This window comes from Manis pentadactyla, chromosome 16 (assembly GCF_030020395.1).
Source record: "Manis pentadactyla isolate mManPen7 chromosome 16, mManPen7.hap1, whole genome shotgun sequence".
In the NCBI taxonomy this organism is placed as follows: Eukaryota; Metazoa; Chordata; class Mammalia; order Pholidota; family Manidae; genus Manis; species Manis pentadactyla.
The window spans coordinates 77,585,535-77,612,505 of NC_080034.1; the positions used below are offsets into that span (position 1 = coordinate 77,585,535).

The window sequence follows — 26,971 nt, forward strand, 5'->3', positions numbered from 1 at the left end:
CACATTGTCAGTGTAGATCTTTCTCTACATTCTCCTCTACTTTTTCAAACTTCAAAGGTAACTTTTTAATTTTTGTAATTCTCTCATATTTGCTTTATTAATTATTTCTCCAATATTCTTTTGATAGGTGTTGTTTCCTTTTCCAAACTTTTTTGCTAGAATGCTTATTGTTCTGTAATCTTTTATATATAGCTCTTCTGTTATTGCTGATTTGTTATTTCAGTATTGCTTTCTTCTTTGATTCAAGAATTACTTCAGAGAATAATTAAACATTTTCAATGGTCAGACTATTTTGCTAAATCTCTTTCCTGTTTCAGCTTTACTGCCTTACACTCAGAGACTATGGTCCATGTAATATTTATTTTTCAAACTCTTAAGATTTTCATTTTACCCTAATATAGGATTAAGTATGTAAGACACAGAAAAACAAGTATATTCTTTCTTTTTAAAGTTCTACAGTCTTGTTAATTATATAATTTCAGTGATATGAAATGATACAGTCAAATTTATTTTGCATACTCAAACTGTCCAAGACAGGGATACATATTAGAGCATGCTACTTTTATATTTTTTAACCTCATTTTTTTTTGCACTTTTAATAGCTATTGTTTAATATATTTTCACAAAAAACAATTCAACACTGTGAGAAGCAGAATTCTAAGATGGTCTACAGAAGTCCTGTGCCCTGGTGTATATGCTGTTTATAGTCTCTTCCCGTGGGTGTGAGAGAGATCTGTGAAGATGATATAATATCTCACCCATGATTAAGTTTCGTGGTGAGAAACTTAATTTTGCTGATATAGCAAAGGTGAGAAATTTTACTGATATAATTCAGGTCCCTGAGCTATCAACTTGGAGATTATCTTGAGTGGGCCTGACCAAATGAGGTGAGTCCTTTAAGAAGATGTTTAAAGGTCAGAGACGGAAGAGGTCAGAGAGATTCAAAATGAGAGAGAGCTTCATGCTAGCCTTGAAGAAGGAAATAGCAACTGTCTTGGAAGGAACCGTGAGGCAAATACTTGAGGGCAGCTCTTAGACGCTGAGCAATCCTCATCCAATGTGCACCAAGAGAACAGAGACCTCAGTCCTACAACCTCAAGGAACTGAATTCAGCTAATCATCTGAATGAGTTTTGAAGAGGGCCCCAAGCCTTAGATGAGCTGTAGGGGGGAATACAGGCTCAGCGGTGTCTTGCTTTGATTTAAGCCTGTGAGACCCTGACCACAGCACTGAACTGCATCATGCCCAGACTTCTTGATTATGAGACTGTGAGATAATAAATGGACATTGTTAAAACCACAGAGTTTATGGTAAGTGTCATGCAGCAACAGAAAACTAATACAAACACACAGACTTCTGAGAGTCATATTTTCACTGTGAGTTGTGTGCTTCATCATTATAAAATAGCCTTTAATTTTCTAATACATTTACTTTGAATTTTGTGGTATTATATATTACTAGTGTTGTGACTCCTGCTTTCTTGTTGTTTGCCTTTATTTAATGCTCCTTTGCCCATCCTTTTAGTTCTAACATATTTTTCATTTTTCTTTGTGGGTGGGGGAAGGCTAGAAGGCAGTTTTATTTAGCAAGGAGAAAGTACGCTCTCCAAGAGAGAGGGGGCGGCCTGAGAGGTCAGGACCAGCCCTGCTTGTACGAATACCTGTTGGTTTTATAGGAAAGTGTGAGGGGCGGGTTAACAGGTTCAGATCACATGACTGCTTTGGCTCTGTGCAGGCTCATACTCATAATGCAGACAAAAAAAACCCACGGGGGAAAATTTCTAGTGATCAAGTGAATGGGCCAAGGTCTCTCATACGTCTCAGTGTCTTGTGCAGGTGTCAGCATTGGGGATTTCCTTGCTGTCTCTTCTCATTTTAGGCAAAGAGTCGGTATGAACCCGTCTGTAAGGGTTACTGGCTTCCACCTCTCCCTGCCTGCTCCAATCCAGGCAGGGGTGGACATGAAGCTGAGAGGAAGAGGTGCCAGACCGAGTCAAGGACTAGGCGCCGGGAGTGCCCTGAGTGGGGGAAACGGGTCCTTGGGAGTGGAGACCACAGCCTACACAGAGGCTGGGCCGCGGCTGGTGGGCTGTTCGGCTTCACCGTGGACCTCAATGCACGGACACTGTCTTGAGGTTGGCAGGTGGCCAAGAAAGGGGCAAAAGCGACTGGGGACCCAAGAGGAAGAGTCAAGGGGTGCCTTAAAGCATCACGGAGTTCCTCTTTACCTGGACCGCTAGCGAGGGCCCGGTCAGGAGTCCCTCTGTGGTCACCAGAATGTCGGGGGGTCCCACCCAGGGAGAGCTCCCGGTGTGCTGGGGGGAGACCTCAGCCCGCCAGGGGTCCTTGCCTCCGATGGGAATCGCGAGCTGACGGGGCAGGTTCAAGGAAGAGCAGTTTAATTAAGCGAAGTCCATTCAAGGAGGGGGCGCGGGCCTGCTCCAGAGGCGGCGGCCTGGCGCTGACACTTTGAGATGCTTTGTTTTAGTTGTGACTTGTTAAAACAGTGTATATCCTTGTTGAATTGGGTTTCTGTGTTTTCATGGTATAATATACCATATTTATACCTATTTTTATATCTGTGGCCTTCCTTATTTTTCATCTTGTTCTATTTTCTTCTATCATTATTCCTTTTATTTTCTGTACTTTGGTATATAACCTTTTGCTTCCTTTTTCTAGTGTTTTTGAAAGCATGTATTTTAAAACTAATTTTTTAGAAATGAAAAAAATTTTAAGTTTTTCTGAGTTCTTCAACCTACATTTTTCCACAAAGCAAGGACTATGACTCTTGCCCCTTACAGAGGTGTTTAAAATGTTTAAATTGCTAAACTAAAATCTCTAGGTTCTAAGCAATTGTGATGGGAAATAGCTTTACTACACTTTTTTCAAATAAACATTTGAAAATATTTTTAATTTTTCCTTTGGTTCTTGTTTTTCGTGTTGATTACTTAACATTTTCTTCATGTGTACTGTTTTGAAATAGAAATCTGTAATCTAAAGCAGATAAAAGTACACTGAGGAACAAAAAAAGTAATTATCTTCTTTTGAATGTTTTAAAAGTTACTCCAGAGATAGCCATTGTTGCCATTTTAGTGTATATATTTCCACATTTATCTCTATAATAGTAATATTGTGTGATAATAATAATACTAACCAATATTTATATAACCTTTATAATGTGTTATATATTACTTACTAATTTAATCCTCAAAACAACCCAATGAGTAAATACTATTATCATCTCTATATTAGGGATGAACAAATTGAAGTGCAGAGAAGTGATTTTTTTCAAAATCATATAGCCAGTAAGTGATAAAACCATTATCCAAAACTTAACCACTAAAATGTCTCTCCACAAATACATACATATATTTTGTGTGTGTATGACACACAATGCTCTTACAGTTTGTTGTTGAGATTTATATACAAATAAATACAAGTGAAATATATACAAATATTTACATACAAATGAAATATTATTCTTTTAACTAACATTTTAATGGAAATGTTCTTACAATGTTTTTCTGATATGTGCTCATTTTAATGTATTGTGCACATCTCTCCAAATTCTTTGAAGGTATTTCTGATGATTAAATCAGCAAATCAGTGGATTCCTTAGGAGGTAAATAAATATATAATACTTTAAGCACAATATATAACTTTATTTCTCACATACCTACCTAGGGCAGGCCAGTGAGTGGCTGTCTTCCATATTGTGACTCAGGGACGCAGGTGCCTTTCTGACTTATTATTCTCACATAACCAGAGCATATTGTCATCAGCATGACTGAGGCTAGTTGCCATGTCCAGGATCTGGCTGGTGGAATAGAAAGGGAATATAGAAAAAACATGCTCTCTTAAAAGTGGTTCTTGAAGTGGGATTCACATTACTTAAAAGCAAATCTAGTCACATGACCATTGGACTGCAAGCGAGCTGAGATATGTAGGTCACTAAGGAAAGAATTCGGTAAGCAAATTAGGAATCTAAGAATTAGATTTTGGTAGCAGCTAGAGACTGTGCCACAGGCAGTTTTGTTATGTATTTGTTTAATCACATGTGAAAAAAAGTTCAACACACTGATCTCATTTTAAAAGAATTACATGTTTTTACATGTAATTTATTACAGGTGCAACAGGTATTTGTCAAATGGACACACCTCTGGTTAGTGGTAGGTTCAGAATGGAAACTGGATATTCTGATTCCCCTGCCAAAGCTCTTCCTAATTAATGCAAGATATACTTTACTTTTTTGAAGCATTAATGAAGTATAAACATGAAGGGCCTGAAGGTAAACCCTGTTGGAAATATGTCTATCTGGTGAATGTTGAAGAAAGACTTATTTCTGAAAACTGGAGTATGGAATTAATTTAATTTCAGAAAATAGCTGTGTAGCCAGTTGGTAGAGCCAGCCTGCAGAATGCAGGCCGTACTGCTAGTGTAGTTATTTTAGATGCTGACAAATGAGAGAACATTTTGGTGACTCTCAGAGAACTGGGTTTTAGTTCTTAATGATGAGGCATCCCTACATGAATTCTATATCCACAGAATGGTTTACATCAAAATAATCCTTTGTTCTTCAGAGACTTGCATGTCAGCTGTGCTTAAACATATAGGAAAGTTTTGATTACTTATCTAATGAGTTTGGACAGGAAATTTTGGCAACTAAGGTTTTAAAATATGATTTCTTTTTCAATAGGAATATATAATTAATTCGTTTTTGCTTAAACTAGTCAGATACATTTCAAAATGTCTGTTTCAATTTGCCATAGTAGTCTGAGCTCAAGAAGTGAGATTTTTAACGGTGGGGGAAATTCCTGGTTAGTTTATCCAACTTTTCTCTATCCCAAAATATGGAGAATACATATAACTTACAACTCCTTGAAATACCAGATTGCCATAAACTTGTATCCTTTCCCTGAAGAGACCTGTCACACATGGCTCTTGTAAAATATTTCTCCGGGCCTCTATACATCTTTTAATAATGCTACAGGACACTGCCTTAAAATATCCATAAACGATCACCGATTTTAGCCTGCTGGGTTGCAGAAGGCACCCACTCCCCTGCATCTGCCCTACTTCGCCATTTGCTGTCTAGCTTTTGAACTGAGGAAGAATGCCTGAAGCAGGGGCTGTCACACTATCAGCTGCCTGCAGACAGGCTGCTGGGAGACATGGGCCATTAGCTGGCCTCTGCTGTGTACCATTCATTATGTGTGGGCATGATTACGCCCCCTAGGGACAATGAGCAGGAAAGGACTTCCCAAGAAAGTCCTAAATAAATCTGAACAAATCTCTCCCCAAACAAATATGGAGACCGGTTCATGTTCATGGGAAGATTTCTTATTGTAACTTTGTTACCTTATGAGTTGAATAAATGAGGCCATGAAGTTATTATCAAAAATAACAAAAAAATTTTTAATGTATATGTTCTGATTAGTTTCCAAGATGAATTATGGCTCATGGGAAATTACTAACTGCATTTTAATGAAAAAAACCTTTGTGATATTGATGAATAGGATTTAAAAATTAGTATCATGGCTTAGTAAGTGTGGTCAGTGATTCATTTCTTGTATCTGAACTTCATCTCAGTATGAGGTATCATTGTCTATCATGATTGTAAAAAGCAAGGTATTGAAATAAAGTGGACTTAGAACTCAAGTATTCAAAGTAACTTAAGGAAAAAATTATCTTTAAATATAAAATGGTATATTATACTGGATGAAAACCTGAACAGAATTCTCTACTGACAGGCAGAAGTTACCCTTTGTTAGTTGCATATTCTGTGCTAAATTACTAAACAAACTGTAACTCCAGGGGGAAAATATTTTCCCAGCTCGGGGCAAATTACCTTTGGAACCAAAATCAGTCAAAGGGAGAAATAAAGAGGGAGAAACCTGTTTATTGCCTACAAGCAGTTGTCCACTTCTGCTCACCCATGTCTCTCGTTACCTGGCTTCAGGAAAGAGGCCCCACCTAACCTCTCCGTCCAGATATGCACATAGTCACCTATTGATATGGAGATGGAGTACTTCTCTCCACCCCTTATCACCTAGTGATAAGGAGATGCATTAAGGCCAGGCAAGAGATTCTGGAAATGTTACAATTTTACCCACACAAACAGTGGAGGGACAAAAACCATTTGGAGAAATCTGGATGAATGATCACTGGTGGACGTGACCTGGTTTTCTTTCCACTTGGAGCGAAGATGCAGCCTTCACCAGGTGCAGAGACATAGAAACGGTTACGTTTGCGAAAGACGTCTGTGAGAGACTATTGAATCAGCTTGTCTCCATCAAAGCAATTAAAGCCCTTAAAACTATCTGTATCTGGAGTGGTGCAGAAAGTGCCAACGGCTTAAAATAATTCTTTTGAAATGAACATGTTTAATGAAAGTCATTTTTGGAATACTGAATTATGAAATGATTCCTAAGGACTTGGTATCAGAGACAATGGAAAAGACTCCAGAACTCATATTAACTGCCTATTCTCCATTTCCAACTAAATGTCACAGATACCCTGAATAGACATGTTTAGGACTAAGCCATGGTTCCCCCCTATAGCTTGTTCTCTTTCAGTGTTTCCTAATAGGAAATGGCTAGTTGTAAATCTATGATGGGAATTGACTGAAACTAGAAAGCAGATGAGGAAAATGTGTGTGTGTGAATTGTGCATTAATTTTAGCCATGCTGAATTCAGCTGGGACAGGCAGGTGGAAATTCCCCATGGACACTGGGAGTTAAGAATCTGTGGAGATTGGGAATGGAAGCTAGTTCAACCATTGTGGAAAGCAGTATGGAGGTTCCTCAAAAAACTATAAAGAGCAATACCATTTGACCCGGGAATCCCACTCCTTGAAATTTACCCAAAGAAAACAACTTCTCAGGTTCAAAAAAACAGATGCACCCCTATGTTTATCACAGCACTATTTACAATAGCCAAGATATGGAAGCAACCTAAGTGTCCATCAGTAGATGAATGGATAAAGAAGAGGTGGTACATATGCACAATGGCATACTATTTGGCCATAAGAAAGAAACAAATTCTACCATTTGCAACAACATGGATGGAGCTGAAGGACGTTATGCTCAGTGAAATAAGCCAGGTGGAGAAAGACAAGTACCAAATGATTTCCCTCATTTATGGAGTATAACAATAAAGCAAAACTGAAGGGAAAAAATGGCAGCAGACTCAGAGACTCCAAGAATGAACTAGTGGTTACCAAAGGGGAGGGTGTGGGAGGGCGGGTGGGGAGGGAGGGAGAAGGGGACTGAGGGGTATTATGTTTAGTACACATGGTGTGGGGGGTCACGGGGAGAACAGTGTAGCTCAGAGAAGGCACATAGTGGATCTGTGGCGTCCTGCTGCACTGATGGACAGTGACTGCACTGGGGTATGGGGGGGGGACACTTGATAATATGGGTGAATGTAGTAACCACATTGTTTTTTCATGTGAAGCCTTCATAAGAGTGTATATCAATCATATCTTAATAAAAAATTTTAAAAAAATTAAGAATCTGTGGAGATGGATTTGGGTTGGGGATGTGGGTTAGAGAGTCATCCACATGAAGTGAGAGATGAAGATGAGGGGGAAAATGAGCATTCGAGAGGGGAGCAAAGATAAAAGGGGAGGGAGCCAGGAAGCTCACTGTGCGTCACAAAATCAAAGGGGTTAAAAGATGAGGGCGGTGCCAAGAATCTCAGTGGAAGAGGAAGGAGGTAGGGCGACTGGATTTAATTACTTTTGAGAGTTTCAGAAAGTGGTGACTGAAAGCTGTACTACCGTAAAAGATGTGCGTGTGCGTGTGTGCGTGTGCACGTGTGTGTGCGCACGTGTGTGTGTGTGTGTGTGCCTGTGTGCACGCTCTGGGCCTTGCTTTACCTTTAACTGGGTGCTTATCTTGCTTGCTTGCTTATGCAAGTTGATAATGTCGCTGCACCTCAACGTTTTCATCTTTAAAATAAGGGCATTCTTTAGATAAATTCATCTAGATTCTAAGAAGTTGAAGTAGACATTTTCAGTGAATGAAAGAGTAAATGAATAAAACAACTTGTACCGACTACCAGTTCCAGAAAGAATTTCTACAGATAAGGGGAAGCGGTTAGTACTATCAGTCCAGGTTATCTAGTGGAAACAGTATTATCAAGGAAAGGATTTTCAAAACAACAAAGACCCTTTTGGATTATTTTATCATTTTGGTCCTACAAAATGATGCTTTGTAGTATCACAAAGTAAAGATATGCAGGAGATACTTGGCACTTAATTTTCTGACTGACGCTTAGTTTTGACTCTGTAAATGTACATTACGTGCAATTCTGCCAGGTATGGATTCTTACCCCTCTGACAGTATTTATTAGGTCACAGCAGTGGTAACAATGGAATTCAACAATGTGTAAGAAAAAAGCCCTGTTGGAAATGCAGCACTGTCTTCGATAATTGTTTACCTAAACATTGCCAAAGTGTTTCCTGTTTTCCTTTTTCAACAAATTCAACCTACTAAAAAAACCAGTAGGTAACTGAGAACACCAAGGCTGGTGAGATAATTGTTTGAACTTCAAGTCCAGGTTTTCAATGTGGTAAAGCATTTTGAAAGGTTGATTTTGAGTGGACTTCCTTTTCAATATAAAACTATTCAATATAAAATACTGGGTAGTACATAACATGTCCTTTTTAGAGGCTTTTCTTCCCACTTAATTTTCTTTAACCCCCAGAATTCATCACAGTATTTAAACAATTAGAATTTCACTTTATTTCAGAATAAGTTTACAGTTCAAAAAAAGATAAGTACTAAAGCCACATTATTCATACGGACAAAACTTTTACAGCAAAACATTGGCACATGAGCATTAGTGATTTGAATAACATGTGGTTATAGAAGATACTTAAAAACCAGAAGTGACGTATTCCAAAGGCTGTAAGAGGCACAATATACATGCTTGTATTAGGTCTGCGAGCATTAAACTGTAATTCCGTGCACATCCATGAGGTTGCAGTGTTCAGCGCTGTGCACTGGAAAGCTACAGAGGAATATCAGCATTAATCTTACGCTGAAAAAGCGTATCAGCAGGACAGCAGGAGCAGCAAGCCAAACCAACAAGCAATCTCTTAGGTTCTGGAAGAAGTAATACATCTATGGCTTCTTAGTGTTCATTTCTAGGACGGTTAGGGGTCCAGCAAGTGGGAAAGAATGCAGTCTATAACAAAACATCAAAGACATTTGGCATCTGATCTGCAAGGCATCTGATATTGAACAGGTTCAAAATTGGAAAACAACAATCGAGCTTGATCTTAGAACAGGACTATGAGGTATTCTGTCTGCTTCCTGCCACCAATCATGCGGCATACGCATCTTTATGCAGAAAGGTAAAAGTATTCCAAGTGACATGGCAGAAAAATATGTAAGTCATTAGGATTTACTTTTGGTTTTTAGTAACTGTAAAGAATGTAAGCCTTTTGAGGGTCAAGAAACCTGATATAGTCCTTAGTATGGAATTCTCTTACATTTTGTAAACATGAGGATTGAAATATGTATTCATGCTGACAGTGAATCCATACCGTTGAAGGTGAACATGTGGCAAAAATAACAAAAAAGGTACATTTTTCAGAGCATACTGCTCCTGCATCATATTGAAAGTGTCTCAAAGGTAAAAATGTACATGCTGGAGCTGCAAAGATTTTATTTTCCAACTAGCAATTAAACATAAATGTAAAAGCGAATCATGCAATATTTTTACCTATCAGCTACTGTGTTAATGATATGAGGGGAACAGAATTCCTTTTTCCCCCTTTTAGGTGTGTAATGCTCACAAGTCATCATGTGGAACTCAAATCACACACAAAGGCAAATCATGAAGAAATGTTCACGACTTCGAAACGCCCACAAATGCGGGCGGAGACGAGGCTGTTCCTGCAGCGCTGCATTGGTGGTGACACGAACGAAAGCAGGTGGGGCCCCTGCAACTGCCAGGTCTTGGATGATTTTTTCTTTGCTGGGGGATTCCAGTCGGGTACCACCTTCCTGGAGGTCAGGCCATGATTTCTGCGGGTTCAGTGACCAACTTGGACCCATCCCATATTGTCTTGAACTGTTCGGGAACAGGAAATTCTCTCTGGAAAAAGGCAAGAAGAACAAAGTTATTTAAACCCAGGCTTTCTTCTGCAAACAGACGGGAGGCTGGTTAGTGTCACGTGCAGGACAAAGCCACTTTACGGAACCCAAACCTTACCATGGGGACGGTTCTGTACCACACACAGGCTTGCAGAGTCATGCGTCAGTTCTGTGGCTGGCTGCCTGCATTATTGTTAAAGCGGGAACTTACAAAGAACCAGACATTCTTCTAGGCACTTGGGTATATGTGATCTCAGTTCGCAGAGCTGGATATTGCTGAGATGCAATCTAGGGCAGACAGGCCTGTGAGCTTAAGCAACTGACCCACGACCATTTCCTTGCTGCCCTGCATCCAGAGTTCAAACCTAGGTAGCCTTTCTTTCCACGACTCTGCACTAAATCCAAATGTGCACAGAAATCAACAGGGCATCTTGTTAAAATGCAGATTCTGATTAAGTGGATCTGGGGAGGAGAGTGACCATCTGCATTTCCAGCAAGTTCCCAGGGCATGAGGCTGCTGGTCCCCAGTCACACTGAGGAGAAATCAGTGTGTTATCCAATGGTACCTGAATACTATTTGATAAAATAAAAATAAGTTGTGTATAAATTTGTTACCCTTCATCTGTACCCTACTCTTCCCACTGGGAAGTACACAAGCCTTCCCCGCCCCACCAACACACACCAATGCAGAATAACCAAAACAACAGCAGCTCAGAATCTCTTCTTTCCCCGGAGAGTGATTCTCCAGTCATTTCGGAAGAGGACGGGAAAGGAAGGCGAGGAGCAGCTCCCTTCTGTGGTCAGGCCGGACACACAGCACAGCTGAAACCCCGCGTGTCTGATAAGCCGAGGCCCACGCCCACTCACCAGTGACACGAGGCATTTCAGTGGAAAACACACATGAGCGCATTATCTTAGCTGTTCCTTTTGGAAGAAGCAATTGATTTATTTTAGCAGGAAGGCCCTTTTTACAATGGGTGACGAATCTTCGAGTGAGATCTGCAATGGGAAGTCTTAAGACGGAGGAAAGAAGTCGCAGTCTTAACGGCGTGTGCACGCGCACGAGCGTGCAGTCCCCCTGGGGCTTCCAAGGCTCTTGTTGGTGGGTAACGAGGCTCGGTGTTTGCTCTCCAGCCCCAGGCTCGGTAGACAAAGCCCAGAGGGAGGCGCCTCCGTGGTGGCAGCTGCCCTGCGGCTGCTCCGAACCTTCTCAGGAAGGGAAGCGATGGAGGTGCACTGGCAGACCTTCTTGGGGGAACTGACTCCCCTGGAATCATCCCCACCATCCGTTCCCAGATCGCAGTGCCCAGGGCAAGACCTTGTATTTCTCCCTACTACCTCCATCGAGAAAATGCACGAAGAAAGCCATGGACCAAGGGCACAAGATACTTTACCAACAGAGGAGGACATTTTTCAGCTTTAAAAGCTCAGGTTTTGACCTAGACACAATTTAGGCCAGTGCATCTCCATCTTGGCCCCACACTGGAATCACCTGGGAAGCATTAACACATGCAGATGTCTGGGCACCACGCCCAGGGATTCGGGCTTAGCCAGGGCTGGCGTGGTCACCCAAGCCCCACTGCGTTCCTTTGCAGATGGGTTTCCGCACCGCTAAGCCTTCTGCTGAACAGCTGCAAACGCCAGGGATCACCCTCGTTTTGGGCTCTCCGCTCGGAAGCTGTCTGTATCGGCCTCAGCCCCACAGCAGTTGGTTTTAGGTGGAGAATGCAAGTGAGGTCTCGTTAGCTCAGGCTCAGGCCGGCCGTCTTCCTCGTTGGGAAGCCGGGCCCAGTGCTGGCAGAGTTTTGATTTTTAGACTTAAATGATGCTGTCTAGGCTGTGATGGGTAGCATGTGGCTGGGTCACGCTGAACATACTGACAGGTGGAGACGGAGAGTGTGTGAGCAGCTGTGCTGCCTCCCTATTGACCTGGACGCTGGCTGCTGCTGTGCAGACGGCTGGTGATGGGCACACAGGCTGACGGGGCCCCTTTTCCCAAAGGCGTGCCTGCTAAATCATGTCCTTCCCTGGTTTGCGGCGCCTGTACAGTTGCAGTCAGAGGGAATTCTCTCTGGATTCATTTCCATACTCCAAAGAAGCAACAACTAGCAAGTCCACCATGCTGTGTGGTGTGGAAAATGTATTCACATTTCCTGTTTAGTGTGTGAGAACGTCTACATGCTTCTTTGAGAAGTCGCTTTGCTGGGGCAAGGAGGCGAGAGAAATAAGTGGTGGCAAAATCACAACATTCTCAGGAGGGCCACTGGACGGGCCCCACACCCCACTCCAAGCCTCCTGAACTTAGGAAGCTGGCATTTCCTCAAGCTTCCCGCCGATTCTTATGCTGAGTTTGGAACCCCTGTCGCATGTACCTACACGAACAGGTCTCCTTATCACCCCTCCTCCGGCTTCTTCCCCAAAGCTTCTCTCCCTCCACCTTCTCTCCGCCTGCACCAGAGCAAGGGAAAATATTGAGTCCCAAATAATATGAACTCAGATGCATGGGGCACTAGCTGCCCAAAGCTGGTCCCCTGAGGTACTTATTAGCATCCTGCCTGCAGATTCACAAGGCTGGGAGTGAGCCGTAGTCCAGAAGCTACCTGGGGAGCACATGACTGAGGGCCAGCTCTGAAGTCCTCTCCTGCTTGTGAACAAGCCTGCAGATGAAGCTCACAGGGTGCTAGTTGATTAATCAATCTCTAAGAATGGTCATAACAAAGGCTCAAGAAAAATTCTCTCCCATCTTCCCAAAGGCACTCACATAGTCACCAGCCTGAGGGACGAGCACGTTCATTTCAGATGACGTGGCGCTCACGATCTCACAGTCCAACGCTTCCTCACTGAGGTATACATGGCAGCCTTCTGTCTTATTAATGGAAATCGTTGGCACTCTCCCCATTACCTGAAATAGAAAAAAAAAAATCTGGGAGCAAAGTAAAGAGAGAGAAATTACAATATTCTCAAATGAACACAGTCCATGGCTCAACCAAATTAAGGAATAGCCAGGTCAGGACCAGGGAAACAGGATGGTTAATGGCACTGCCTCCAGACTGAATTGGTAGGTGTCACTTGGGGACAGAATGAAAGGACCACACAAGGGGATTCTCAAACCTCAGGTCTTTTTCCTGAGACAAAATAAAGGGATTAATTTGAAAACAGCAGCTAAATGTTCAGAAAAAGTCTCACACTCCATTAGTGGATTTGAAACGTATATTTGATTTCATGATAAATGATGCATTTGCTTTTATTTGCTTAAAATTCTAGTTCTGACAAATCTCTATGAAACATGGATTAAAAGATACACTAACATTATCATTTAAAAGTAGGTAAATTATTTTGTAATTGAGATTTTCCCTGAGCCTAAATAATAAATGAGAAACATTACAATTCTGTCCATGTAAGGCTTTGCCTAGATAAACATCTCACTGGCTGAATGTGAAGTTTAAATAAGATAATGAGTGTCTAGGTATTTTGAAATGTATTAATTTCAGGAGCCCAAACTGGGGACTTGGTTCAGGCCACTCCTTGTATAGGTAAACAGGACCACACACAAGAGGAGTCGATTCTTTGCATCGTTTGCAAATATCTAAGTGCTATGAAAATTCTGCTCAGTTTTGGATTTCTCTCTTAGCAGTCAGTTTTCAGACATCCCCCCAGATTCTCTAGAGGGGCCGGCTGTTCCCTCAATGACCATATTACAACTCTATCGTTTCCCTCTTGTAATGGTAATTGAAGCGATAAAGACCTCTCCCCTTTCACCCTGAAGAAAAGGCCGGATTGCAAACCAAAGGAGCAACCCCTGCTGATGGGGCAGGTGACGGAAAGAACTCCTTAGCGGGAGTCTAGCCCGGTCGCCACACTTCTCTGCTTTTTCCGCTCCCCATAGAAACTGGACACCCAGTTGGAAATGAGCCCTGGTGCCCCAAAAAAAAAAAGGCAGAGGTAGTTCAAGGTCAGTTAAGCAGAAGCCTTTGCCATAAATCAACTAAAATAACAGTACATAGGTCTATATTTCAAGAAGGTGTAAGCAGTAACTTTTTGGTAATTTCTAGATTTGTTTATTTTGTAATGATGAAGAGCATTTCCACGCTGACCAGAATCGTCAGTTTCAGGCAATCGCTGAGTTTCAGGCAAGTAAAGGGAAAGGAGGAGGAAGTTGTCGGTGAGTCTTAGGTGACTGGTTTGTGAGACAGAGTAGAGGTGCATGCGGCAAGCACATTATACCAATACATTTAAAAAATACTTTTATATTGTTATATTAAAAATGCTTAAATACCCTATGTATCTGAAAAATCTGAAAAAGCAATTGCAGGTATCTTTCTTCAACCCACGGCCTGTGTTTCAGCTTTGTATATGATGTCTTCTGTGGAACACATAATTGTAATTTTAATGTGGTTAATTAATCTGTCCATTTTTTATATTGGGTGCTTTGTTTTTCTTAAACTTTTATTAAGGTTTGATTGATATACACTCTTTTGAAGGTTTCACATGAAAAAACAATGTGGTCACTACATTCACCCATATTATCGAGTCCCCACCCATATCCCAACGCAGGCGCTGTCCGTCAGTGCAGCAAGATGCCAGAGATCCACTGTGTGCCTCCCCTGTGCTATATAGTGCGTGCTTTTTGACCCTAATAAATTTCTCTCCTACTCTGAGGCCTACTCTAAAGATTTTCTTCCATATTTTAATCTCAAAGTTTGAAAGTATTTCTTTTCATAATTCAGACTTTACTTTTATATATGGTGTGAAGTAGGAACTCAGTATTTTTTTCCCCATATGGACTGTCCTTAAATAAATTACCATGTATGCATCTGTCTATTTCATGGCTTGGTGTCCTGTTTCATTAGTCTATTCTGTATCCCTTCAACAATGTTAACACTTTACAGTGACTCTGTTTTTTTATTTTTTACTTAAAAAAATTTTTTTTTACAATGACTCTTAATATCTGGTATGCAAGTCCTTTCACCTTGTCTGTCTTCTCTAAAATAGTTACCCTTGTCCACTTGTCTTCCAGATGACTTTTAAGACATTGTTCATTAAAAACTTTATTGAGACTTTTACCCAAATTTCATTGAACTTGTAGATTAAATAAATGGTGACAGTTAATAATGATGTCTTCTGTACATTTATTTAAATGTTTTGTGTTCTTCATGAATATCTTGCATTTCTTTTACTTCTTTCCCTAGGTACCTTTAAGTTTTTTGTCACTTTTAATTTTATTTTCAATTACATTTTCTAATACTTATTTGTGGGATAAAGAAATGTTATTGACTTCTGCATGTTGATAATGTATCCAACTACCTTGCTGAATGTTTCTGTAGTTTTATAGTTTCTTGAGTCTCTTGGATTTTATGGCACTATTTTGTTGACAAATAAGGACATTTTTGTCTCTTCTTTTTCTAACTTTATATTTCTCAATTATTTTTCTTGCTATATTGCATAGGTTACAAACTTTAATGCATTACTGAATAGAAGCAATGACAGAAGGAATTCTTTTCTTGTTTCTGACTTTAATAAGAATTTTAAAGTTTCAAATAAAATATGGTTCCTGCTGTTGGAATTTGATACTTTTAATTCAGTTACAGGCAGTAATATGTTTTCTCTTACTTTCTTTAGAATTATAAGATACAGATTTATCTATATCTACATATACGTGTGTGTGTATTTAATTAAATGAAATCATGCTTTACATAATGATATAAAAGCTCTTATGATACCCTGGATGTCTTTCTTGGTCACTTTAAAAAATGGTTACATAGTTATTCCATTGCATATCTGTCTCTCTTTTGATAATTTCTTATATTACTTCTCATTTTGGAATTTTTCTCCCTCCAGAAATTTGATGAATATTTATACCTGTTTCTTCTACTTTTCTATAGTTTCATGTTTTATATTTAATTCTGTTGGTTTTTATTTTTGAATGTGATATATTTACATTAAAAAATAATGCTAACTCCTTATATATGGGTTTCATCATTGCTACCCAATCTCATTTCTGTAAGAATAAGAGGAAGCTTGAAATAAACTCTCTAAAATTAAGAGAGGGTATGTTAGATTATTCCCAAGATACTTTTCAACTACCTAACTATGTATTCTCACCTCTTCTACTGAATATTATTTCTAGTTTTTGTTTTGTTTTGCTTTTGGTCAAAAATAATGTGGAGGGAGAAAAAGCATGGCTTTTTATGTCCAAACTTCCACTTTCCAAAACAGTTCATCAGAAATTTTGGACCCATTATTAGGTTTATATGACCTGTATTTATCTTTGAGGAATCAAACTTTTTCACGATGAGTGATTTCCTTAAAATTTTCACGCATAATACTTTGGGAGAAGCAGTGTTATTAAGTGGGTAAATGTGGTTATCAGAAATACTAAATTGAGAGACAGTGTTGTCAGAATGTAAGCTTCACGATGTCAAGGATGTTCGTCTCATTTAGTTACTGACATTTTTAGTCCTGAGAACAGTACCTGGCACATCAGACATGTTCAGACATCTGGCACATGAATGAATGAGTGCTGAATGCAAAGTGGCTTTGGGCAAAGGACTCACTTTTAGAATCTAAAGTGGGACCCGAGGATGGTCGGGTTTCCGTGTTTCCACGGTGAAGGTGACTGTATAGATAGTTCTGCCTGTGAGGACTTGTTTGGTTGCTTTCTTCTAAATGGTTTTCCACCAAGGAACAGAATTTCTGAAAGTGGAGGCAGAACGGTTAGGGGAAGGGAGTTCACGCAGAGGCACTGAACAGAATACATGGAACTGGAATGTGGAAGAAAGAAATGTTTTTGTAGAAGCTGTGTGGCAAGAATAATTAGAATTTGGATTGGGGAAGACTTAAAATTCCCCAGCTAACTTCATGTTTCAGGGCAAGGAGCTCGCAGAGATGAAGTGAATCGCTCCAGCGCGGATGCAGGCCGAGCGGCCCTGGCGCGGGGTCTGCTGGGGCTGTGGCCAGGCCTCTCGCCCTCAACCTGACGCGCAGAGACCTACTTCTTAAGTGGCAGTTGGTGAGATGTAAAACGTGAAACTGAATGTACTCAGAGAAACATGGCAGTGGTAAAAATCCCAGTGAAAAAAGAGAAAGATCTGCAAAACCAGAATCCAGTTTCAACAAACATCATTAGGAAACATCAGTTAATAAGGGGTAATTAACAGTGTGAGAAGAGTGTAATCAAAGGTAGAAGTTATAGTTGGGCAAAGGTAGTAAGTCCTTTAGCTCTCGGCATAGGTAAAATCTCATTTAGCTAAAACAAAATTTCTAAAACAGTGCAAGTTTTCTACTGTTCTGAAAATTCGATTCCAGTCCTACTTTTCAGGTTCTTAGTCCGATGATCTCACTGGCTCATCAGAAAACCTTTTCTTTCTCTTATTCAGAACCAACTTTTCTTGAGGGGGAAAAAAAAAAATCTCTTCAGGATGGTGCTAAAATGCTGGAAGAATCTGTTAGTACTTTTGTTAGTTCAGAGTTGGTTCATTCCAATCACTACCTCATTGAACATTTATTGGACACCTATTATGTGCTGTACTGTGCAAGTTTCATGAGCTGTAAGGCTAATTAGCTGTTCTGGAAATAGAGATGGTAAACCAGTCACTGCAGTGCAAGACCGAGTGTGGTGTAAGAGATCACAAAGGAGGAATTGATGGTAAGAAGTGAGACAGGGCTTCAGAGAGGAGGTGATAACAAGGCGAGGTTTAAACAAAAAAAGACGAGCAGTTTTCTGGGTGGACATGCCTTATAGGCTGGGTGGACGTTCTGTGCAAGGCGGGCGGCGCATGGTTGATCAGGCCACTTACCTGCATCTGAATGTCCCTGGAGTTGATCACTTCCACAATGCCCACTACATTGTCAAAGACAAGGCCAAACTTCTTACAGTTGTCTAGGGAAAAAGAAGAAACTCATTAAATATGTATAACATGTGTATGCAGGGCAACTTATCATAGTAACTGCCATGTTCTGCCCTACCAAGTATAATAGAATTTATTTTTCCTTTGATCTGAAGAGTAGACTTGTTGCATTTGAAAATGTAAGCCACCTGTTTCAGTTCAGTCTCTGAGATCACCAGATCATCTCTCTCCTCTTGGTACTCCTAAGATGAAAACAAATGCAAATATTAAATATAAGGATACTTAGATAAGTTGAATCCATTGCAGGCTGAAAGTACTGTGTAGTTCAGGATTAAATACAGCTTTTCAGTATGTTCATTCAGAACCAGCTTTTTACCAACTAAACCACAGGTCTTACTTTGTTACTGCAACAATGCTTGCAAGGTGTGTGTGTGGGGTGGTCCTGTCAATTTGCAAACAGGTATTAGGCACTGAGGCCAGTAGGTAGAGGCTGGTGCAGGGATGTGAAGCCTTTTGTTGTGTGTGAATGCTGGGTCTGGACTTACTACTTGCCGCAGAACCTGCTGTGTCAAATAGGAGCTGGGCAAATAGGCTGGTGAGGGGTCGCAACAGTGGTCTAAGCCAGTGGGTCTGATCGAGTGCAATTGCAGACCATGACCACCTCTCTGGAACTTTGGTCCTCCGTCTTTAGGACAGCCCCCTGGATTGGCAGGGTCACCAGCCTTCGCCCACATTCAAAGTGTCTCTGCACTAACTGTAACAATGTGGGTATTATATCAGCACCTTCGTCCGTGGGATAGAGTGAAACATCCTTCAGCAGATCAGAATGAGGTACAGATTAAAAGTTTATGGAAAGAGTTGTCAAATTCATAGAGACAGAGAGTAGAAAGGTGTAGGTTGTCAGGGGCTGAGGTGGGGTGAGCGAAGTGGGTGGTGTTTAATGGGCAGAGTTTCGGTTTTACACGATGAAAACAGTTGTGTGGATGGATGGGGCTGCTGGTTGCACAACAACGTGAATGTACTTAGTGGCAGTGAACTGTACACTTAAATGTAAGGTGATAAACTTCATGTTGTGTTTATTTCACAATTTTAAAAATAATTTTTAAACACTGAAGAAAAAAGTGCATGAGAAATAATGAAAAATAAAAGAAGTTTATGGAAGCATTCAGAAATGCCCTGATTTGAACTCTAGCCAGGGGCTGCTGCCTCCGCCCTTCACCCCTTCACTTAGAAGCCCGTGAGACCTTGGCAGACGGTTTGCGGTCGGGCCTTTCAGGGCAGCAAGTCAGTAATAAAGGCTAAAGGGCTCCACTCACTACTCTCCATTTCTTTCCTTCCAGCTCGAACACAGGAGCATGTCTCTGAGGCGGATGAGGCTGGGGAGACTTGGGGCCTGGAGTGTAGCTCTTGGCAGGAGATGGAGTTTGTCCCCCCGGAGCCCGCAGGCTGGGATTCTTGTGTGTCTTCTGGTCATCTGCAACGTGCCGGAGCCCTGGGAAGGTAGCGCATAGGCACGTGTCTTTAATATTTTAGGCAAAGGGAAATGTCCCCCACTTCTTAGATCAACATGGTGTAAACAGCACAAGAATGTTTGGTGATGCTATTTTCATAGTAGTCTAGTGTTTTCTCATAGTTAGTGTACACAGTCTGAAACCTGTATAAATTTACGGTTTGCAGAAGCACCATATTTTTTTCTTTTTAATTTGAGGGACCTCTTCTTTAAGGAGATAAAGTAATAGATAAAAATTCTGCAAAAAGCAAACCACCTTGCCAGACACATCACAGGATTTACTTCTTCTCTTATGGCTAAAGTATTTCCCGGATGTAGCCTTAAAGGTCAGGGCATTCCACTAAGTACATGTCAGAATATGGAATCAACTTTGGGGTTATGAGTTCATCCCCTTAATTTGCAGATGAGGAGATCATGCAGTCAGCTGGAGCCAGAGAAAATTTAGATTTGGGGTTCTTAGCACCTAGCCCAGGGCATAGGGACAGTTATGCCATAATCCTATTACCTGTGCAGAGCAAAACTACATTTGCATAAAAATTTTTGGCAATATAACTTTATCATTTAAAATGCTTGTGCTACTAATTCTATTTTAAATGTATGATTAAAAAAAATTAACTGTCTATAGTGACAGCAAAGGTGGCTCAATGATATGATTTTTTGACAAGTCTGTACACCGCTTGAGGACAGAGGTGTTATTATTTGTTATTTTAATTTCACTCGATCTTGATGCCTTGGCTGCAAATGGTGTTGAAGCATCAGCCGCTGAAATAGTGATGTGGTGCAGCGGTCCACTTAGAACCCAGAGTCTCTGAGTTCTTCTTTCTGGTCCATGCAACAGCTCACCGAGCCCATCTACTTTGAGATGAAGAGCACTGCAGGCTCGCACCTTCCCAACAGCTGGTCCCTGTGTGTTGGGATGCAGATGGAATGAGGCATCCATCATGTGAGCTCTGGGGGATCTGAGTCCTTGGAACCAGAGGGAGACAGCTTCAAAGTCTGGTTTCCTCACCTTTTGCAATCGCTTCCCCTTGGTTAAGTTGGGCGAATAAAGCTGAGCGTGAAGGAGAGGACTCCTCTTTTCTGCCTTCATTCTCAAAAAGCGGGGGTGGCCCTGGAGGAGGTGGAGGAGGAGGGGGTGGAGGAAGGCCAGGCCCAGTGGAGAGGCCAGACGGTGCTGACGCAGTAGATGCTACTGGACCCTGTGGGGGAGAGACAGAAAGCACTGCGTTTAGCCTGATGCCGTTTCCGAGAGCTCGGACTTTGCCTGTGTCACTGAGAACCTGTTGCCAATGAGGGAGTGGGGTTCAGAATTCACAAAGGGCACATGGGGAGGGTGGGGGGTGTTCACCTTGGGAAGAGAGCATGACGTGGCTGTCAGTGCAAACCGCATGTCCAGGATTCATCTGCCGACTCAGATGTAAACAAAGCCGTATTCACAGGTTCATGTGCAAAGCTCACGATCAGAATGAAACCAGGCCTTGGCCAACTGAGAATCATAAGGAAAGTGTGGTCCAGCTGACAAGAGGATGCACTTTTTTGGGACACTGAGAATTGCAACAACCAATGAGACAGTGGTGAAAAATATTCAGTGGTTATTGGATGTTTTCGAGCCTTTTTGAGCAGCTAAAGAAAGATACTGAGGCTCTTTCTCTGGAACTCGTTTTTCAAGAATGTATGCCTCAGACTGACCCACAAGCAAGGACCACACGTGACCTGGATGCCTGTCAGACCTGAAGTGGTCAGGGTCTGGGACCCACCTGACGGTTTCATTCATCTAATGCTGACTGTTAGTGAATGAACTGAAAATTGAGTCCTTGCTGAGCAAGATCTATGCTTATTCCTATTTTTTCTGCTATGTGAAATGCAAATCTTGTTTTTTAATATGAAGTTCTAACACATTCAAATGGTAGTAAAAGGCTATACACAATAGAGGGATTTGTTTTAATGTTTTAAGAAGATCCCCCTTTTCCCCTTAACAGCTGACATTTTCACAGAGCTTGAAACTAGCAGGATAGAAACTCACATAAACAATGCACTTGGATTATATACCATTTTACTTTTAAGCCCTGAAGCAGGACTATACCTGTGCTAAGGAACTACAAGCTAATTTGATTAAAAAAATAGGAAAATTAAAAAACTGAGAGTGATGAAAATGTGGCTTAGGCTCAGATATTTCTAATACCAAATACACAATGTAAAACATCACACAAATGCTAAATATTAATGAAGACAGCATATTCTTAGTTTCATAAACTACTCAGTATTATAGTGTCAATATCAGGAAGTTTCAATCTGTAATAGTTTTCAGTTGAAGGAAAAAAACCATGTTGTTTTCAAAGCACTTATATAATTCCTAGTAAGTGTACAATTACCCTGAAAATAAAAGATTTTCTCTTATTCAGAAAGCATGTCTTAAAAGTGGGGCAGGCTGAGGTCTCGTCTTCTAAAGATACAATTTGTGATAGTTTTTTGTCTCCTAGGAAGACCGGCCTGACCCCATCAGGACTCTAGGGTCAAGGAGAAAATGACTGCCCAGCTCTTGAGACTGACCAATTTTTTTTTCCAGTGTGTTAAATGCTGTCTATTATGTTACCGGGGGGAAATTTGAGAATTTGTGCTGATCAAGACTGTATAATATAAACCTTGCACATAAAACAGCACTCCAGTCCTCAGTTCCAGACACTGGGCCACCAAGTATTATGTTTACGCAAAAGCACAAAATAACTCATTTAGGAGGTGAAGAGACAGGCCGCTCCCTCCGTGTCTGAAACACTGCAGCTTTAGAGTCCTCCGATTTTGTGGGAAAGGGAGGTGATTCAGGCTTCCAAATCTTAGGAAGATTTAGATAGTTCCCTTGCTTTCAGAATTCTGAGCCTCTGTCCAACAGCCATTAGAGGACATGGCAGCTGATAAAGCCACATATTGAACTTTTTGGAACTTTGATACATTCAGATGGCTGACCCAGGAACACCAAACAAAGGATTTACTGCAACAAATGTTGAATATAAAAGGCAAAAAATAAGGACCAGCTGAAACCCTGCCTTTGATTTACCCTTTGCACGTTCTGGCTCATTGCTGCGATCAGCCCCGGTGGGAGTGCACAGCTAGGCTGTGGTTTCCAGGGCGACTTTACAGTCAGCACGCAGGGCTCTCCTGTGTGCCAAGCCCTCTGAAGCAAACTCATTAGCATGCCCTTCACGGGAGCTCCGCGGGCTGCCCCGCGCAGAGCAACTTATCTCTTCTCTTTCTCTTCTCCTCCTCCGGCAGGTATGACAGCGCACGGTGCTGGGGTTCTGTGCATGCTCACGTGTGCCTGGCCGCCCATGGAGTCTCAGCCCAACACTACGTCTTCAGCATCCCAATAAAACAAAGGGGACACAGTCAGGGAAGGGGAGGGAGCCAGGAATTCTGGGAAGTCTAGTATATGCCAGGCACTGATGGTTTCCATTCATTTATCAGATATTTAATGTTCAGTATAGGACAGGCTCCAGGCCAGTGGTTCCCAAACCTGTGTGAACGTCAGAATCATCCGGGGATCTGTTAGACATTCCGAAACCCAGGCCGCACGGCAGAAACGCTCTCTGGGGCGGTGGGCCACAGGCATCTGTATTTTTTGAAGCTGGTTCCAACATGCAGACAAGTTTGGGGAGAACCACTCTGCACTATGTGCTGAGGTTAATCTTACTCATCACAACAATATTAGTAGGACTACTGAAATCCCTCTTTCACAGACAATAAAAAAGGAAATCAGAAAGGCTGACCCAATACTGAACAGCCAGTGAATGGCACAGACATAATTCTAGCACAAAACCGCTGGATTCCAAAGCCTCCTTCAGAGAAATTCTTTACGCAGTACTCAGACTTAAAAAAAAAGTCAGAACCAGAGGTATGGGCGACCTCCACACACGTGCGCTGTTGCTCCAGGGCCTCTGACGTGGATATACAAGCCTGAAGTGTCGGGAGGCGGTGTCACAACCAGCTGGATTTGTATTCCCACTACCCCTGTCCTTCCCTCCAACGACTTAGCAGCCAACCAGGTTCCTGCTCTGGGGATGTCAGAAGTCTTGGGTGTAGATGCTGGCACTTGAGCATCGAGCCACCCTTTACCTGACTGCCGTGACTCTGTGCCCTGGGTCTTGACGCTGGCCCCTTGCCCTATCCGTTTGGCGCCACTGGTTCGGGTGATGCGGTGCTTGTGCCCAGATCTTCCCTGCGGAGTGCTTACGTTGTTCTGGGGTGGGGACCTGAGCCCGCTCTGGGGACTGCAGACGTAAGGGCATCTCCTCGGCGTGATTTCCTTGTGGGGCTAGAATCTCACGGCAGAGGCAGCACCCCAGTTTGTCTAGATTGAAGCAGTGCATCAGGTCAGGCCCAACTTCTCAGCTGCCCACCGAGCGAGCCACAACGTCTTATTTCCAATGGCACACGGCCCCAGGGGCAGTGCCGCTACGGGGGAGACAGGGGCACAGGAAGAGGGCGGATCTGCACAGCTCCCACTTCAGGTTAGGTCAGTGTACGGAGGTGCTGAGAATGAGTGCTGGGAAGGCTTCAGAGCCAGCAGTGCCCCCCCGGAACCGGAGAGGGTCCTGGGAGAGCCGCAGGGGCTGACCCTTGGCCTGCGGCCTGCATCCACTTACTGGAACAGGGGAAGAGGGGTAAGATCTACACGCAGAATAAAAGGCATTTCATGTTGTTTACTTGCAAATTATCTAAATATATCTGGCCCTTCTAAAAGAACCCTTTTCTCAATAAAACACTATTTTACAGTGTGTTTTACCCAAACAATTACTTTAATTGTATTTCTGCAGGGCACAATCGCCTGTCTAAAAGCTCAGGACTACCCTACAGGATTATGACAGCGTGTCACGCCCACGAAGTCACATAGACTGGGAAGTGAAGGTGAGGACTGGACAGAGGGCCCTGAAGGGACACTGACCCCCACACAAGGACCCCCACACAGTGATTTTTTAAAAGACTACTTTGATATGTTGATGAAATGAGTCTCAAGTGTCTTAGGGCCCCAGACTGGAAACAACTGAAAAATACATAGTCTTAAAGTTATTATAACAACAGCTTACAACTTTAAAAAAAGGAAAAGCACATTTATGATTTTAAATCACCATATTCAAGGTGCAAGTTTGCTTATGGTGCAAGAACACAACAAAAAACCTAAAACTCCTGCTTTTGAAAGCTCTAAGATTAATTTTGAGAGCAGATGTTTGATTGTATACTTTTTTGGAGGGGAACACAAAGACTTTTAAAAACGTCTGCAAATCCCTTCCTCCAAATTAACTTCAACTGTCCCGGGAACAGCTGTCTCCTCTGACTTCAAATACACGAACTATAAGCATAAAATAAAGCATTGTATGTGGCATGTAGAAAGCTTGCAGGGTTTGATTATATACATATGCACACCCAGTCATATAACTATATTACATATAACACAGTTATGTATAAATGGCACATCCAATTTTTTTCATTAAATGTTACTTGAAATAATTACTAATCATTTTTTAACCTTAGAATTTAGATTTTATTCTGGAAGAGAAACTACTTCTAGCTCTTAAATGAAACCTCTGCATTGTTTTGCTGGTGGCAATTACAATATAAGTCATGACTCACCTCTACCCCCAGCGACACACACCGTTGTTTTAGTTATCCAGTTAATCTGGGTACAATCTAGCTTTGGGTCTAAATCTACAGAAAGGACTCCAATTATGTACAAATTGAGTTTGTAGAAAGTAGGACCAATCAGCTACTTTTAGAAAGAGGTTTTATGTCTTTGTGATAAAAATAAGCAACAAGTGAAACATAGCTGCTTAAGTAAAAACAAATCAGCTACAAGAAAAATTTTCTGTTTTTGATATACAACAGTATATTGGTTTCAGTTGTACAACCTAGTGATTAGACAATGGTATAGATATCTTAGTGTAAATGTAGTGACCATCTGTCACCACACAGAGACGTTACATATGACTGACTTTGTTCCCTGTGCCGTACTTCCATCTCAGTGGCTAATTTATTCTATAATTGGAAATTTGTACGTCTTTATCCCCTTCACCTATCTCACCGATCCCTCCACCCCCTCCCCTATGGCGACCACCAGTCTGTTCTCTGTGTTTATGAGTCTATTTACAAAGAAATTTTTCCATCTAATATTCTCTGCTTAGTAATCGTTTGGAAATCTCCAACTTTCACATTTTAAATCCTAAGGTTTTCCAAGTCCAACCATCGTGGTAGCAAATGATTCGGTTTAAACAGAACCTAACTCCTCAGGAGACAAATGAACGAGAGTCAGTGGGGCTCATTCAGCATTTCCCGGGCGCTACCTTGCGAAGAACTGGGTGTGGGATGGAGAAGGAGGCGCATGTCCTGTTCGTTGAGGAGTTTGTAATCAAGGGCACGAATAAGTCGTTGTACATGCAGTTTGACGTGTGTCACAGCAACGTGACCAAGGGCCCCCGGGGGCACAATGAGTGAGTGGCCGGCTCTCAGGAGAGTGGGTCGGAGAGCCGGAGAAGGGGGTGCTGTGGCTGAGACCTGGGCCACACCTTCGATTGCTTCCTGAGGACAGAGGTCCTATAAGGAGAGACACTGAGGGATTTTAAGCAAGGGAGAAAATTAATCTCCAGCTTTAAGACAGACCAGGCAATCTATACCTTGGCCTGTGTTTTTACTAATTTTTAAAAAAGCAGAAACCAGAAGATAAAAATGTCATGTGACCATCTCTCGGACTGGGTGGATTGTGTCCCTTGCAACAGAGCTTTTGTTGAGATGGTTCTTCTATAAAATGAGCTTAGTGACAGTAATATTTTGAGTCATCTGTCCTGAAGTATTGTGGAGACCACAGATCAAGCTACAAAACGAAACAGCTGACATTCAGGGGTGCATGTCCATGGGTTTTACCCACCCCACCCTTGGGGCCGCCACCCAGCACCCCTTCATGCACACACATGCATGGCTGTCTTCTGTTTCTTGGTTGGATTCTCTCTTTAGCTGTCCACCTCGGAGCCCCCAGGCCTGGTCATCACCTGGCTTGCAGGTAATTATCTGACAGGTGGCAGCCACAACTTACATGTGCCCAATGACACACTCCAAAAGCCTTTTAAAATCACAGAGCCATTTAGCCACAGATCCACTTACAGAAACATGCTACAAGTACAGGAATTCCCAGGGTTTTATAACTGGTCGTTTTGGTCAAATGCTGCTTATGAATTTTTCTAAAGACAAAGAGTGGCAAATGGTCTTTGTGTAATATGGCTCATGAAATAAGAGGATGAAAAACCTCTCAAAAACCTCAATAGGAAGGAAGGATTAAAAGAACTACCCATTTCAGAACTAAAGATGAACTTTCTATACACGTACATCAGTTTTCATAGCAGCCAAAAATACTTCACAAATTTATGGTTTAGATTTTTTCTTTTAGACAGACAAATTAATTTCTATGTTTCATAAGATGTACTTCAATCAATAACTTAGTGAAATTGAGACATTTCCAAATTTGTCGAT

General features: G+C 41.8%; 1 protein-coding gene across 3 annotated transcripts in view; it reads right to left on the bottom strand.

Moving 5' to 3' along the window:
- Positions 1–8,722: 8,722 nt before the first annotated feature.
- CAP2 (cyclase associated actin cytoskeleton regulatory protein 2) overlaps positions 8,723–26,971 on the bottom strand; it is a 118,294-nt gene continuing 100,045 nt past the window's right edge. For all 3 annotated transcript variants that reach the window (XM_036911698.2, XM_036911696.2, XM_036911697.2), the window contains 6 exons: positions 20,472–20,661; positions 19,269–19,444; positions 18,071–18,194; positions 17,902–17,984; positions 12,867–13,007; positions 8,723–10,106 (listed from right to left, as the gene is read on the bottom strand). In XM_036911698.2, the coding sequence (XP_036767593.2) occupies positions 10,023–10,106; positions 12,867–13,007; positions 17,902–17,984; positions 18,071–18,194; positions 19,269–19,444; positions 20,472–20,661 (798 nt within the window). In that variant the 3' untranslated portion in view covers positions 8,723–10,022. The remainder of the gene's footprint in view (positions 10,107–12,866; positions 13,008–17,901; positions 17,985–18,070; positions 18,195–19,268; positions 19,445–20,471; positions 20,662–26,971) is intronic.